Raw genomic sequence first — 17,535 nt, forward strand, 5'->3', positions numbered from 1 at the left:
ATCAACATGTCCAAAGTGCCACAAGTGTCTATAAGGACGTTTACGTATCTCAAGAAAACATGGCCACCATTGGCCGACAAAGTTTGAGCACCTGTTAGACAAGGTTAACAGAGGCCGATCGGAACAAAACACGTTGGGCCTGTTCGACTCACGGCCCCAAAGGTCTGAGAGAAATTTGAAAGAAATCGTCCACTTTCAGGGGCATAAACGATTGTACATTGCACGTTTTTTTGCATATACACGCGATATTCGTATCATACGATAGAACTCCTCAATCCAGACGGCTTTGCCTTTGTACCACTGCAGTACAATTCTCTGGACTCTGTAGGCCAATAATTATCAAAAATGTTGACATTTACCCTTTGGGAAGCTGTAATGGGGTCATTTAGAAAAGGGGCCTATCCAAATTTACCCTAAATCCTATAAAGCCTAAAGGAAAACTCAAAACCTCATGAAAGCTGGTGGGTGATTCTTAACAAGCATGCAAAGTTTTAAAGGGGCCAGACCACAGCTGGCACTATAACAGTCATAACTGTTAAAAACCATAATATTTTTATGGAAAATTACCTAGTTTTACCAAAAATACTTAGGTGGTTACAAGCTTGCTAAATAATGTCTTTTTTCATATGTGCTTAAATGCCTTAAAGTGCTTGAACCCCGGTAATTGCTGCTTGCAGCTATATTTAAAGTTGCTTCTGTATGAGCTGTGCGTCTTCACACTTTTGACAATAAACAATGGTCATTTTTATCTGCAAAAAAAGCCAAAATTCTACAGATGTTACCAGGACCTTAAAAGTTTGGTCAGTCTGATCACTACTCGTCTCGTGTGTGTTGTACAGGAAGCCAGAGAGCCATATTCAGACAGGCCATGAGACACTGGGAAAAACATACATGTGTGACGTTCATTGAGAGAACAGTAGAGGAGAGCTACATCGTCTTCACCTACCGGCCGTGTGGGTAAGTTAACAGATATCTGTGAGCTTCACGGGGTGTGTGTGTGTCAGTGTGTCCGTGTTTCGTGTCAATGTGCGAGAGAGTTTCCACAGCAGGAAGACGAAACCTTTGACTCTTCCAGGAAGGAATCAGGCTTGCAGGCTCTCGCTCATGTGGAGCGTGTGCTTTTCACTCTTTTCTTTCACTCTCTCCTCTTTCTTTTCAGTCTCTTCCTGATTTATCGCTCAAGTGGTTTTCCATCCGATTCGTTCCTCTGTTCCCGCTTATCTGCTTTGTGTGCCAGCAGACGGATTTGTGTGTTTATGTGTGTGTGGGCTCTTGTGTCTTGACCTAGTGATTACTCTATGCTTCGCTGAGGAAATACCAGCCGTTTGTGTCACACTGTTCGCCACGGGACTGTCACCTGAACATGTGTGTGTTTTATCCATACACAATGGCTCCCCGTAGATGCTTCAATAGCGTGGCAGAAGTTCAGAGCTCAGCTTGACGGTCACATCCGTTGGAGACAAATCAGTCCCCGGGATGCCGTGTTGGCACGTCGGTTTTGCTCTTAAGCTGCTTCTGTCGGCTGGAAAACAGGATTTATTTTGCTCTTTTGAAATGCGCGGTTGATGAACGTTCACAACCGTGCATTTGCAAGCTCCTCCACAGACCACACAGAACATTTAGAGGAAGTAATCTGCAAAGATGTGTCACATCTGGAAATCAAAATGAACGACAGTTGACGTCTGCATTTAAATATCATCGCATATTCTGTTGGTAATTTCTGAAGTTATTTCCATATGTAAGTCTTACTATCAAGCATGTTAATGTCTGTTATCTTTACATGGGTTGCCCATGAGGTGGTAAGGTGGGATTTTGTTGCAAATAATATTGAAAAAATGTGCTGTAGTTGTAGTGTTTTGTTTTGTTTGTTTGTGTGTGTGTGTGTAAAATCATGCAAAATATAATCAGAGATTACTAAAGCTTCCCAAATAGAAACATATAGTAAAAAGAAATAGATTTCAAATGCACTTATTTATTACTAAGTACAGTTTGAGTCTATTAACATATTTACTGACATATTGAAACTTACTGATATAAAAAAATGTAATTAAAGTTCATTTGGAGTACAACCCCAAAATATGTTTTAATGTCACTGTTGATGACTATTGACTGATCTTTAAATAAAATCAGTCTTTAAATGCAAACTATTTAAAGTGTACCTAAAGTATACTTGTAATAGTTTTACTTTAGCACGATCAAATATACTTCAGTATATCTTTAGTTGGACTTCAGCAGTTAAAGGAGAAGTCCACTTCCAGAATAAGAATTTACAGATAATGTACTCACCCCTTGTCTTCCAAGATGTTTGTTTGTTTCTTTCTTCAGTCGTAGAGAAATTATGTTTTTTGAGGAAAACATTTCTGCATTTTTCTCCATATAATAGACTGATATGGTGCCCTGATTTTGAACATGCAAGTTTAAATGTGGTTGTAAACGATCCCAGCCGAGGAGGAAGGGTCTTATCTAGCAAAACGATTGGTTATTTTTATTAAAAACATACAATTTAAATACTTTTTATTCAAACGCTCTTGTCTTGTCTTGCTCTCACTGAACTCTGTGTGTTCTGGCTCAAGACAGTTAGGGGATGTTGAAAAAACTCTTGGATGACAAAGGGGGTGAGTACGGTATATGTAAATTTGTGTTCTGGACGTAGATTTCTCCTTTAATGCTGTAACAGTGCAGACTTTTATTCATTAACATTCATTTCTCATCATCTTTTGTCTAGATGTATTATTGTCTCTACACTCTCTCATTGTTGTCCATTTTATTTCATTGTTTCCAAATGAATTTTAAGAGAAATGATGTTGACACCTGAAATGAAACATCTATTAAACAGCAATAAATAACGTCTGTTGATCTGAGCAATGAAAGTTTCCCTTTGGGAAATTATCCAGAGCATACAATCTCTCATACTGCTAAAATTTATAAGTGAGCCGAATACAAAACTAAACCAGCGATTTCCTCAGTGAACTTGTTTACAAACGAAGAAAGAAAGTCATACTGACAGAGACAAATGTAACAGACTGTTTGCTTTCTCACTGTTTAAGTAGACGTGCCGTTGCGGTCGGGCAGCGAGGGGAAACTTCATGAAATATAGCGCTGCACAGGCTTTGCCAGGCATTTCAGTTTTGTGGAAGTACAGGGGGCCTTTATGTCTCACTGCAGGCCATGATGGACATAGAAACACTCTCTCTCTCTGTGTGTGTGGAGGTGATGAAACATTAAGATTTTTTCTCCTTTACATGCAGCAGTAGTTGCCAATGGGTAACCCATGCTCTGATGAGCCCCAGTGTGTATGTGTGCGTGTTCAGGCGATTCCTGTCGTTCTGTGCAAAGTTCAAGGCAGAGTTTCTGGAGCGAGCCACTGGCTGCTCCGTAATTAAAGACTGATCTTTTGCACCCACACAGGCTGCACATGTGGGTTCGGATGTGTGTGCGCAGATCGCCGGCGAGCGAGCTCTCAGCAGTTTTTCTCCCACATATCCCGGCGCTTTGAGAAAGGGATCGTTTGATTGTGTGTTTTGTGTGTCGGTGTGTGTCTTACTGCTGCGACGCCGTGCACAGACTCCCCTGTTTCTCTCTGGATTTTGCAACACGTAGCTCTAAGCAAACTTACAAAACAAACGATGCATGACATTTTGTTCGAGTTCACGTTGTGTTCTGTTTTAGTTTGTGACGCGGCTTGCATGTGTTGTTGAGAAGCAATAAAAAGAGGCCTGTTTTCACATAAATATATTACATGATGCAAGATAAGAAGAGGGTTTCACTCAAATTTTAAAGGGAAAAAGTAATTATATTTTGGATAAAGACAGTGAGGCTTATTTTATTAGTATAATGTAACAAAAAATTATATAATTATACATTGTGGTACTGTTTCTTTTGTAAAACTGAATGTATGACAATTTTGTTGAAAGATATCATGAAATGAGATGATTTCATTGTTATTGTTTTACAGTAATTTTCTGTAAAAATATATATATTAAAAAAAATGTAGTTAATAAGTCTAGTTTTTTATACTTAGTATATTTACTTTAGTGTTTCAATTTCTTTATGATTGTATATTTATAAATAATACTGACTTTAGAAATTAACTAATGATATAGCCTATAAAAAATTATTTGTAACAGTGTTTTACCCCCTTTATTGTAGTAAATATTTTAAGCACATTGTTAAAGTGTTTCATAATAAATACCAGCATTTTATATATATATATAGATTAAGATTAAATAAATATCAGTGGTCCTAAAATAGGTTTTATCTTGTAATTACAATTAATATGTTAATAAAATACCATTAATATAATATTTTTTCAAATAATTAATTATAAATATTTATTAAATCAAGTATCTATACATTGAATATGAATACTATACCATTTAAAACCTTTTAATATTAAAGTGTATAAATAATAAATGCTATTATATTATATTATATTATATTATATAATATTATATTATATTATATTATATTATATTATATTATATTATATTATATTATATTATATTATATTTTTATAATAATGTGTTTTTTTGGGGGGTGTATATTATATTATATTATATTATATTATTTTATATTATTTCCTAAATTAATACAATTTCAGCTTTTTATTATAATATTTTTGGGGAGGTGAAATATCATCCAGAAAATGTATATTATATTATATTATATTATATTATATTATATTATATTATATTATATTATATTATATTATATTATATTATATTATATTATATTATATTATATTATCCAGATATCATCATAATGCATAAAAACACATCTGGGAAAGTATGACAAAATTTGTATATATATGAAATCTTTTTGTAATCACGGAAATCACTAACTGTGATGAATCACATGAACTGAAATATTAATCAAGCATTACTATTGAATATGAACTGTGATGTTATAAACGTCTGCAGGTGCTGTTCGTATGTGGGCCGGAGAGGAGGGGGTCCGCAGGCCATATCCATCGGGAAGAACTGTGATAAGTTTGGGATTGTGGTGCATGAGCTCGGTCACGTGATCGGATTCTGGCACGAGCACACGCGACCCGACAGAGACGATCATGTCAGTATCATACGGGACAACATTCAGCCAGGTAGGAAAAAATGACAGCAGCAACATATCGCTCACATTTGTGTGAAACAGTCAAGATTCAAATACAATATTAATGGCCTGTGCGCCAATTACATAACGTGTATTGCTAACTGAAGACATGTATCGTGATAACACACAGAGAAGTGAGGTCAACACAGCAACAGCAAACATAAAAGACGATGTTGTACCAGTTTCCAAGAAGCAGCTGTTACAGCATTTGCTTGGAACGACACGGCCTACTTTATAAAACAAATTCTTGAGTGCTGAGCTCAGCACAAATCCACCGCTGCACTCATTTCTGATCAATGCTGGGCAAAACAGTGTTACTTTTACCTAAGACCTCATAACCCCGACTGCTGGTTAAAACAGTGTGATTAAAATACAGTTGACCTAAAATGTATTGACACTCAAGATAAAAGTGCTTTCAAAAGCAAAATATCACATGAAATAGTTTATTATTCACTCACCCTAGTTCCAAATCTGTATGCTTCAATATTCGTAAAATATAATCAATGTTGGGAAGGTTACTTTGGAAATGTAATAGGTTACAGATTACAAGTTACCCTGTTCAAATGTAATAAGTAGTGTAACTATTTCAATTATTTTATTACGCTCACTGATGCTTCAGAAGGAAACACAATGCATTAAGCTGGAGGGTGATATAATATTTAGCCAAAATAAGAAAAATGTAATGCAACTCCATTCTTTTCAAAAGTTTTTACCCCCCCAGCTCTTAATGCATGTTTTTTTTTTGTTTTTGTTTTTTTTCTTCTGGAGCATCAGTGAACATTTGAACCGTATGCCATAGTTGCATTTGAGTCCATCAGTTTTCCTTAGGGTGCAAAGATAGATCTCAAAATCATACAGTCATTGTTGGAAAGAGTTCAAATACACAAAAACGCTAAAAAACCAAAGAATTTGTGGGACCTGAAGAATTTTTATCAATGTCATTTTTATAAATTCAACTATTATTTTCTCTTGTGGGCTAAATGTAAACATCTCCTATGTGAAATATCTTATTCAGGTCATTACTACATAAAAAATAACATGCATTTTGTATGATCCCTCTTATTTTGGTAAAATAATTAACATTTTGTAGATTCTACAGGGTGTATGTAAACTTTTGACTTCAACTGTAAGTATAACTTTTGAAAAATATTTATGCAACTCTTGCAATAAAACAACAGTTCATAGTGGCCATGATCTGGATTAGGACTAGAGCTTCAGACGCAGGCAATATTATCAGAGTTTAATTAATTAAATTTCAGTCTGTTACATCATATGAGCTCAGGAATATAGAAAGATTTATACATATATTATATTTTGCTTTTTTGGTGTATTTTTGTCAGATTAAGAGGTGCTGGTCAATATTACTATCATTATATAAGAGCTGCGTAACAATTCTTTACAAATGTCAACTTTTGTGTTACAGTTAATATAATAATAATAATAAGGTTTGGAACAATAAGGGTGAAGAAATTAAATGTTTTTCTACAAGAAAGCACTTAAGTAGAGACTCTACAGGTGAATAGGATAAAAATAACCCCTGACAGTTATCACCTTACTCACCCAGTTGAATGATTATTAAAAGTTTTCTAAAATGTTTAAAGGTTTAAATATGCAAATCAGGCATTATTTAATGAAATATGCACTAATTTGCATAAATGTCTAGTACATAAAAGTCTAAACATGGGATGAAGTCAGTTTCAAAATTCTTTTTCTTTTTTTTTTTGACATATTAAAGTTTTTACAGAGAGAATTTTGGGTATCTCATTTTTGTCAAACCATGATTCAAAAAAATATATATATTAATTCAGAATAGACAGAAAACAGTACGTTTTCAAATTTTTGTGGGAATAAAATGTTGTATATAATCAAGCAAATTATATATAAACAAATCCCTGTGTAAAAACTCAGAATGTGGACAGGAATAAAAATGTTAAGTTTGGTGTGTGTAAGTGCTACTGAAGTGGAGATTTATGGCTCAGTGTAGGAGAAAAAAAACTCATTTTGAGAAAACGGCCTTTAAAAATATGTATTTTAAATGAAATCTATTGATACAAATAGATAAAGTGCTATAAAAGAAACACTTGATAGTGTCTTTTGGATGTTTTCTTTCTACAAGTCTTAAAAAAAAAAAAACTCAAACTTGACAGGTGTTTTTGCCTGCAGTGTCTCCCCTTAAAAAGTGCTTTTGACAGCAAAATATCACAGTGAATGGCATTTATTTGAAAGAAATAAACCATGGTAACACATTACTTGAAGCCTTTGGTATAATGCATTATAAAAGCATTCATAATCTAGGTTTTAATGCATTATATCTTTTTAGAAACAGCCATCAGCAGAGTTAAAATCCATTATAATATGTGAAGGTTTGTCTTGTTTTAATGCTTAATACTTTCTAAAGATGTACCAATAAATTACTACTTTAATAATGCATTATTTGAAGGCTTTAAGTAAGGTGTTATCTAACACACTTTTCAAAGCAGAACATTTCACATGAAATAATTGTTCTGTGACACATACAATACAATACAATTTTGCAACCCTTTGCGATTATGAAAGATTAGTGGATCATGTTGATAGTCAATGTGATTCTCTACACCCGTGGTTTCTCTGAAGGGACACCTGTGTGAACCTGAGTACAACTGACGTCACGCCTCCACTAAAAATCACCAAAACATCAGCTTATGAAAAGCCATTAAGCCAAAACGATGGAGAAATTCTATCACTTGTTTGCAGAAGGCAGTTGTTTTATGGTATTTTATATCGAAAGCAGTCAATCTCAGGCCTTTTAAGTATGATTGAAGTGTTCAAATATTTGCGAGGCCCCCGTGCGTCTAGAAATACGTCAACCGTGGCATATTTTGACTCGCGACCAGCTGTGCGCCTGAGATCCGTCTGATGAAAAGCCCGAAAATTTTCACACTTTTTAGGCAGCATTAATGAACAAGATATGCTGAAATAATGGCTGTCGTTAGACATCTGTGCAAATGGAGCTCATTACAGACTCATTATATGGCGCAGAATAATTCTCAGCAGAGAGAGGGGAGATTCATAAATAATGTCTGCCGCTGTAGATGATAGAGGCTATAAAAATATTATTTGTAACTGTTTTGCATTTTAACCTTTTTATTATATGTAATATTTTGAAGCACATTATTGGAGTGTGTTGCAATTTGTGGCAGCAAACAGGAAGTGTGCTGCGTGAGCGTTTGTGCTGTTGCCATATGAACCACCCTGGAATATTTGGGAATTTTCCCAGTGCATTTTGGACACACAATGCTCTGATTTATTGAACATACTCTCTGACATACTAAAAAAAAATGCAGTATAATATATAATAATGAACAGAATAATCAAAGAATCCATAAAATGTGATCATATAATAATGATTTGTGATTCTTTCTCATTCTCTGGAGTCTCATTCTCGGTTTCATCTCATAGGACAGGAGTACAACTTCCTGAAGATGGAGCCTGGTGAGGTGGACTCACTCGGAGAGGTCTATGACTTTGACAGCATCATGCACTATGCAAGAAACACTTTTTCTAGGTAAGAACCTCTAAGTATTGTCATATTTTTAATAATTTCCCTCATTATTCCAAAATTTTCACCCCTTAATTCAATCATATTTAATAAATATACACTACCAGTCAAAAGTTTTTGAACAGTAAGATTTTTAATGTTTTTAAAGAAGCCTCTCTGCTCACCAAGCCTGCATTTATTTGATCCAAAGTACAGCAAAAACAGGAAAATTCTGAAATATTTTTACTATTTAAAATAACTGCTTTCTATTTGAATATATTTAAAAATGTAATTTATTCCTGTGATCAAAGCTGAATTTTCAGCATCATTACTCCATTCTTCAATGTCACATGATCCTTCAGAAATCATTCTAATATTCTGATTTGCTGCTCAAAAAACATTATTATTATTATTATTATTATTATTATCATCAGTATTTAAAACAATTGAGTATATATATATTTTTTGTTATAGAAAAGGGGGTTATAGGGGGTTATAGAAATTAATATAGGGGGTTATAGAAATGAATACTTTTATTTAGCAAGGATGCTTTAAATTAATCAAAAGTGATGATAAAGACATTTATAATGTTACAAAATTTTCTATTTCACATAAATGTTGTTCTTCTGAACTTTCTATTCATCAAAGAAACCTGAAAATTTCTAATCAGCTGATTTCAGCATAATACTACTACTACTACTAATAATAATAATAATGTTTTTGAGCAGCAAATCAGCATATTAGAATGACTGAAAAATTTCAGTTTTGAAATCACAGGAATAAATTACATTTTAAAATATATTCAACTAGAAAACAGTTATTTTAAATAGAAAAACTATTTTAGAATTTTACTGTTTTTGCTGTGCTTTGTATCAAATAAAATCAGGCTTGGTGAGCAGAAGAGACTTTAGAAAACATAAATATGGACTAGGACTAGAAATGAGCTTTAAAAGGAAACAATATAATCAGTGTTTAATATATAACTGTCATCATATGGCAAGAGCTGCGAAACAGTTCTTCAAACCTTTCTAAATATCAAATAACATCACACACATCACATAACAAAAGATTTTCATTTTTAGATGAACTATTCCTTTAGGAAAACACAGGTTCACTACAACAGGTTCACTAACAAAGTGTTTTTGTATTCCACTGCACTGGAGTTATTTTTTCTTCATAATTGTGTGAGACGGATCTCTCTGAAATCTGTTTTTTTTCTTTGTCAATTTTATTATGTCATGTCAACTTGCGAATGTTAAAAATGCTTCTGAAGAATTTTCTTTTATACCTCTAAAAGTCCCGATTCAAAGCGCTCAGCTATTCACATATCTTGATTGTTTTTGACGAGGATTCTTCTTTTCAGTATTTAATGTTGATGATGTTTTATTCGGCGCAGTCTCTCCAGCACCACTTCTCGTTAGTCTCAGGGTGACCTCTGAGCGAGGCATCAGCAGTTCTGAGGTGGGACGGCTATCTGAGCATCTCTCTCCTCTTACACTCTTTCTGCTGAGCTTTCACAACACCGCTATTGTGCTCCTCAGTGCCTGTCAGTTGTTCACAGAGCAGTCGGAGCCGCTCGGTTTTCCGTGTGTAGAAAGGCTCGGTTCAGACATCGAGACATTTAATTCTCTTCCTGGTTCTACTCATGCCTCTCTGACACTGGGAGAGCATTAAGTCAAAAACACAAGTTTGTGTTTGGCAAGATTTATTTAAATTAAGTTAAATTAAATTAAATGAAATTAAATTTTTTAATTGAATTGTATTGAACGAGGTCTTTTATGTACACCATGGCTGTCTTTTATTTGATCCAGTAAAACCAGTAGTATTATTAAATATTATTTCAATTTAAAATAACTTTTTTTCTATTGTAATATATTGTCAAATACAATTTATTCCTGTGATCAAAGCAAAATTTTCCTCATCATTACTCCATCATTACTGATCATTCTGATATGCCAATTTGCTGCAAACATGTATTGTTATAACATTTATTATTAACATTTTCATAGTTGAAAACAGTTGTGCTGTTTTATTTATTTATGCTGCTTCGTATTTTTTATATGCTATTTTTTATATGCTTTATATTTTTTTAATTATTAAAAAGTTTAAAAGAACAGCATTTATTTGAACTAGAAATCTTTAATCTTTAATATAACATTATATATGTTTTCACTGTCACTTGTGATTAATTTACTGCATAAAAGTGCATAAAATATACTGAATAAAAGTATAAATTTATTTCAAAAGTAAAGTTTTAATGCGCAACTTTTAAACAGTATTATATCAAAATGTTTCTGTAGTTAAAAAAAGTGTTTTCTATAATCTATATATATATATATATATATATATTATATTTATTGTATTATTTATTTATATAATGTTGTACAAATAAAAGGCTTTATCTCATTTTATATTTATTTATTTATTTATTTATTTTTGTGGTCATAACCCAAACAATATATTATTTATAACTGAAAATTCTTATCTATCAGTGTAAAAAAAAAAAAAAAAAAATCTGTATTTTTACTTTAGGCAATAGGACAGATGAGCTCTGATTTGGTGGGATGTGCTAGACATTGATCTTAAGACATTTAACTGTGTTGTGATGTCATTTATTTGCCTAAAAAGACACTAATGCCAATGGTTTTCTCATCTCTGTCTGCACTGTTTCCCAGTGGACTAGCTGACCTCTTTTTTCATCCTCAGATGAATGCGCTCACATACACACTAAAACAATTCATTTCTGTTGATGACGTCTGTGAAACCACACTGACTTATCCTGTCATTTAGCAAAGTGTACTCTGTTATCACTGTCGCTCTGGATATGAGCAAGAAAAACACGTTTTGAGACACTTTCATTTTGTCTTTCTGCAACAACCTGTTGTTGTTTTTGGAAAGGGTTTTTTTTATATTGTTGAAGCATGTCAGAGTTTAGCTATAGAAAACTAAACAAAATTTTATTTCACCACACTTTTTATTATGCTAATACTAATCTACAACTTAATACTACAACACAAGTATGACTGAATTTCAGCACTACTTTAAGACATATTAGCATGTTATGAAAATGTTATGATATTACAAAGCCCTCATACTGTGAATGTAACTTTACTTAAGAAAAATTAATTAAATTAATCAAAAGTGACAGTAAAGACTTTCTAGATTGAATATGGTTTTCATCAAAAATAATTAAATTAAATTAGTTTTAAACATTGATAATAATCAGAAATGTTTCAGCATATTCAAATGATTTCTGAATGATGCAGAAAATTCAGCTTTGATCACAGGAATAAATTGCATTTTGCAATATATTCACACAGAAAACAGTTATTTTAAATTGAAATAATATTTAACAATATTACTGATTTTATTGTATTTTTAGTCAAATAAATGCAGCCTTGGTGAGCAGACTTTCGAATGGTAGTGTTTGTGTAAGTTAGATTTTGGATTTAGCCTATATTTAATCTTGAAGAAACACTACAGCATGTTATATATGAGAAAACGAAATGTTAGCTGTAGATTAAGACGTCTTATACTCGCTATCTTCCTGTACAGAATCTTTTGGATCATCTTCAAAAGGCTCTGTTGATGGGATTGTAAAATGTTATTCCCATTTCATGTATTTATCAAAAGTTTCTCCTGACTAGTTTTGACAGCCTACAGGCAACATTCCCCCAGAGCGAGCGTAACACAAGTCGAGACACACGCAAACACACGTCTATATGAGAAACATCTGTTTCCTCTGTTTTCGTTCTCCTCTCCCCGTCTCACTCTCTCCTGTTCTCTTTGTCATCCATATTGGGTTTTTTTGAACAAATTGCAGTTTGTTTATAGCTGCAGGGCTCAAGAAAGGATCTTTTTTTTTTTTTTTTGATAATACCTGTGTTAGAGTGTTTTAAGGTGAAGATCTCTCTCTGTTTGTGTGAGGATTTGTGTTAAGTTCATGTTCCATTTTTTGTTTACACAATTTCCAAGTTGGAAGTAAGGCTGAATACATAACATTGACCTTACATAAGCATATTATTTCTTAAAAACAAGTGCCATTTATTTTATTATTTTATTTTATTTTATTTTATTTTATTTTATTTTATTTTAAATATCATCATACAACTAGTTAAAGGCACACCTTAAGAAAAAATGTGCTTTTCACTGCGAGCCAAAATGTATGATTGCAGAAAAAAAAAGTTTGTTTTGAACATTTATGGAGCAACAGATTTTGTGTGAAAATAAATCATACAAATTGTTCATTTTGTTTAAAAATCTCATAAATGTATGAGGTGGCACGGGGTAAAAGGCTCACAGTATTGATATAAATACTTTAGCTAAAATAATATATATATATATATATTTTTTTGTTGTTGTTGTTTGTTGTTTTTTTTTATGATGTGTAAGTTAATACTTGTTCAAAACAATCACTTTAGCAAGTTTGTACTATTTTCTGATTATTTTGATAAATAAAATAATTAATTTTTGTTCAATAAATATATTGTCATTGAAATATGTTAATATATTTTAAAATACATTAACAAAATAATTTTAAAATGTAAAGATTCTGAAAGCATTGAAGGGGATCCCATAATAATAATTAATTAATATAGATTTACAGTAGTATCAACAAATGATATTTTATTATATATTTATTATATATATTTTATTAGATGGACACCCAACATAATATATGATATTTACCATCTGAATCTAACCATGTCATGTAAACAAATGGAAAAGGCAGCCTTTTATTAATTACCATGTTAATTATTGTGCCTTTTTGCCCCGACAGCAGGGGTGCTTTTATCCCAAATACCATATTTTTACATATTCTTTCGTTATTTAAAAACTGCTTTAATCAGCTTAAACAAAACTGAAAATCACAAAGAAGGCATTTGTCTCAAAATATATGCATTAAGTTTAGTGATTTTCATTTGCTACTTAAATCTACATTTTAAAAAAACATCAAATATTAGATCAAGTAAGCACAGAATCAACTTCGCACTGCTGTCTGCGATCGTGTCAAGGATCAGACAGATTTGCACGTGCATCTTTAAAAGCGAATGTTTTAGAAAGTGCTATGCCACGTTTTTGTGCCATCTAGTGGTTTAGAGGAAAATAATATCAAAGGCGCCTTTAGCCTCGTTGTACCCTACTTATAAAGCACATATTCTGCATGACCATATTCTACATCCCTAATCCTAACCAGTACCTAAACTTAACAACTACCTTACTAACTATTAACAAGCAGCAAATTAGGAGTTTACTGAGGCAGAAGTCGTATTTAATAGTTTGTTAATAGTGAGAATTGGACCATAAAATAAACTGTGACTGAAAAATGTAATACTTCATCATGCCTTTGTTATTTTAAACTGGAGTTTTACTTTTGAAATGCTTATGTTCTAGTGAAAATCCTGCCTGTTTAAGCCATTTCAGAATAAAAATGGTAAATATGGAGTATCAGTTTTTAGTAATGCCTTACATATTCCAAATATAGTGTGAGAGGTATGGCGAGGATGTAAGTTTTATTTATTTGTTAGCAAGGACACTACAAGGACTGGTTTCCGTGTCTGTAAACCATCTTCTGGGAGGGTGCTGGAAAACTCAATCCCAGAGTTAAGTATAGCACAGAGCAGATATAGACGACATGGCGAACTCATCCAGGGCTTCCTCTCATTTCAGAGCCACCCATGATTATTAAATGATTACTAGATTCTCTGGGTTTATCATATATTCCTCCTCTCTTGATTTTTTTTCTTTAGAAATTAAAGGGTAAGCTACATGGATTTATGTTTCTTGACTTTGCAAGAAGGACATCAGAAAGCTCGCTTGAGAGAAGCTAACAGTCGCTGCGTTCAGTGTTTGTCCACTGTCCTGTTGTCTTTTTTTCCCATCGTCCCTGCTGTGTTTGAAGAGCACTCGTACTGTAAATCTCCGTGGGAAGACAGGCTCTTTGATTGCACTTGTATCGGGAGGATTTCATGGCCTTCCCTCAGGTTTTTTTTTCTTAAACTTTTCTCCCGGAGAAGCGGGTGAGCCTCCTAGCTTTTTGTCTGGGGCATGTTTTCCGACCTCCTCCTTTGTCTCCCGGCCCCCTTTCCACCCACCCTGCTCACAGAGCTTTTTCTTCTTGAAACTGGTGCTGGCAAGTTGAGCCAAAAGCAAATAAAGAGCTTGCAGTATGTCTTCAGTGTGAGATGACACCAGCCGAGCGCTAACGCTAGCGCTCACCCACACATCTACTGTTCAGCTCTGTACTCACAGACTCACAATACGGCTGAAACTTACAAAAACATGCCCAGGTCACATTTCTCCATAAAATCAAAAGATTAAAAATACCATTTCACATAAATAAAAAGAACTTTGAAAAAAGAAAAATGACATTTTTTTCCATTATTTTCAAGTAACATTTTCTTCCACATTTTCACAGTAATGTAATACTTTTAAGCTTTTTTTAAGCTTTTTTCCCCATTAATGTACAAAGTGATTCTCATGACTTAGTCTTATTACTCTAATAAACATATTGAAAAACACACTAAATATATAGTGATATTTTAAGTATTTTATTTTTTTACAATCAGCAATAAAAATACTATGCTAAATAAATATTTTATTTTATATAAATGTGTTATATCAATAAAATAATATTATTTAATAATACGATTTTTGAAAAAGTATTTTTTATTTTATTTATCATTATGTATTATTTAATAGTGAAAACTATTTAAATAGTGAAAAGTGAATATTTACTATGGGGGGAACAAATAATATAATAATAATAAGAATAATAATAATAATGTTTTTTAATTGTATTAAAAATATATTTTTTTTATATTTTAAATATATGGGATTATGTAGACCAATTTGGAGTAGACGTCACAGTGACACCACTTGCAGCTGCGCGTGCATAATGGTTGCAGAAAAACACTGGTAACAAGTGGAGGTAAACAGGTAAAATCTATGGAATAAGAGAAAAAATATATATTTTTGTGCCTTTTGATGTTAAAATCAGAATGCAAATAATTTGTATTGAATACTGTCATCAAAGATGCCATCTGAATCTAATCGCAGATGTTTAAACAGACTATGGATGAAAACTGCTATGATTACTCTACTTTTAAAGCATAAATTTGATTTAGACAATAGGTCTACATAATATTCACATATGCTGTTCATAGAGGATGTATTGCATTAGCCCTACAGTTACAGCAGGAAATATTTAAACCAATTACTATTAACATTTTTACATAACATTTTTTATTTTATCACACAATTCTGACATTTTTTTCTCACAAATGCAAGTTTATATCTCCTAATGTGGACTTTGTAATTCGATTTAACAAAACTAGTGAGTTTGTTAATTCTGATGGGGAAAAAAAGCCAGAGGTGTGGGATATAAACTCTGAGCCGAAGGGAAAAGAGAGAATGATGAGTTGTTTTTCCTCTAGAGTTGTGAGATCTCGGAACTGAAGTCAGTATTAATAAAGTCAGTAATAAAGTAAGAATTTCGAAATATAAAATCAAATTTACCTTTTTTTATTCTTTTATACCATGGCTCCATAGACTGCCACTTGAACCGCCCACAAAAAAAAAAAACATCATCCCTGTTTTGGATCTGTAAGATTATCCCACTATCCAATGTCAATTTTGTTGAATAACAGTGCTTATCGCTGGGTGACAAGCTCTTGTAATATGCGAATAACATCTTGAAAATGACATCTGATCATTATAATCTATACTCTTTTTAAATCTAAGTAATTTGTACCGTATCCATGTAATTCTTTCGCCGTAAAGGCTATCTCTCACGGGTTTTCTGCAACCATGATGCGCGCACATCCTGAATGTTTACAAACAGATAACTGGTAAATATATATATATATAAATTCAAATATCAAATATAATGTAAATTCTTTGTGTACATTTTGACAACATATTTTTTTTTTTTACATTTTGGGAATATTAGAAATCATTCAGCAGAAACAATAATAATCATCATCATCATCATCATCATCGTTAATCTTTATCGATAAAAATGTTTATGATTAGTATTTTATTAAAAGTGTAATTCAATTTTAAAATAAAAAAGTGTAATTTAAATAAATAAATAAATCCATCCTGTACTCTTTCACTATATAAACTGGAATTCATCTTTAAAGCGTTCATGAGATTCACAGATATAGTTGTTTTTTATCTTTTATCTTTTAATTGAAGTTAGAAAAAAATTAAATTTTATCTTTTAAAGCTCTGGTAGTTGCAAGTGTCTTTAATTTGTCTTACCTGAGTACATATTTAAATCACTGCAGTGTTTATTTACTTGAAATGAGGGTTGCATTTCTCTGCTGATTCCTCTCATGTAAAGCTTGTAGTTGAGCTCTGGAAAGGCCATCGTTCCCTATTTGAACATGCCTGCTGTTGACTGGAAGGTTCCCATGGGAACGAACAAATGAGCAGACCCTCGCTGGCCACCGGCGAGTGAAAAGCTCGACGATAAACTAGCAAAGAGTGTCAAAGTATGAAAAGAAGGGCGAGAAAACAGACAGGTTTTTGATACTGAATCACTCTTTGCTGAACTGAGCACGTTTTTTTTGTTTTTTCTTTTCTTTTCCTGCTAGGGTTAGTAGGACTGAAGAACAGGACGTGTTGGAAAGCTCAAATCTGTTCCATATTTACCCGACAATTCTTTTGTTTACAGCTCAATTACAACCATATGATGTCATGACTTTTAAGGAAGCATCAGGCCTGGAGCGGCCAATCAGGAGACCCGTGACGTCACACATGAGGCTATTGTGCCGTGTGACGGTTGCCAAGTAGAACATGAATTCAGGTCATGTTTAGGCTGCCAGTTTAGTGGTCACTCGGCCCACTGGATTTAGTGAGTGTCCTAAGAAAGTTCATTGTTTTTGTGTCAGCGGTGCTGAGCTCAA

The 17,535-nt window shown here is 32.9% G+C and overlaps 1 protein-coding gene across 1 annotated transcript in view; it reads left to right on the forward strand.

Annotated features, from left to right (window-relative positions):
* The window catches only part of bmp1a (bone morphogenetic protein 1a), a 91,486-nt gene that overhangs the window by 37,587 nt on the left and 36,364 nt on the right, over positions 1-17,535 (forward strand). The window contains exons 4-6 of the mRNA XM_051117661.1: positions 840-957; positions 4,920-5,098; positions 8,545-8,650. Of these exons, the coding sequence (XP_050973618.1) occupies positions 840-957; positions 4,920-5,098; positions 8,545-8,650 (403 nt within the window). The remainder of the gene's footprint in view (positions 1-839; positions 958-4,919; positions 5,099-8,544; positions 8,651-17,535) is intronic.

This window comes from Labeo rohita, chromosome 8 (genome assembly GCF_022985175.1).
Source record: "Labeo rohita strain BAU-BD-2019 chromosome 8, IGBB_LRoh.1.0, whole genome shotgun sequence".
Classification (NCBI taxonomy): domain Eukaryota; kingdom Metazoa; phylum Chordata; class Actinopteri; order Cypriniformes; family Cyprinidae; genus Labeo; species Labeo rohita.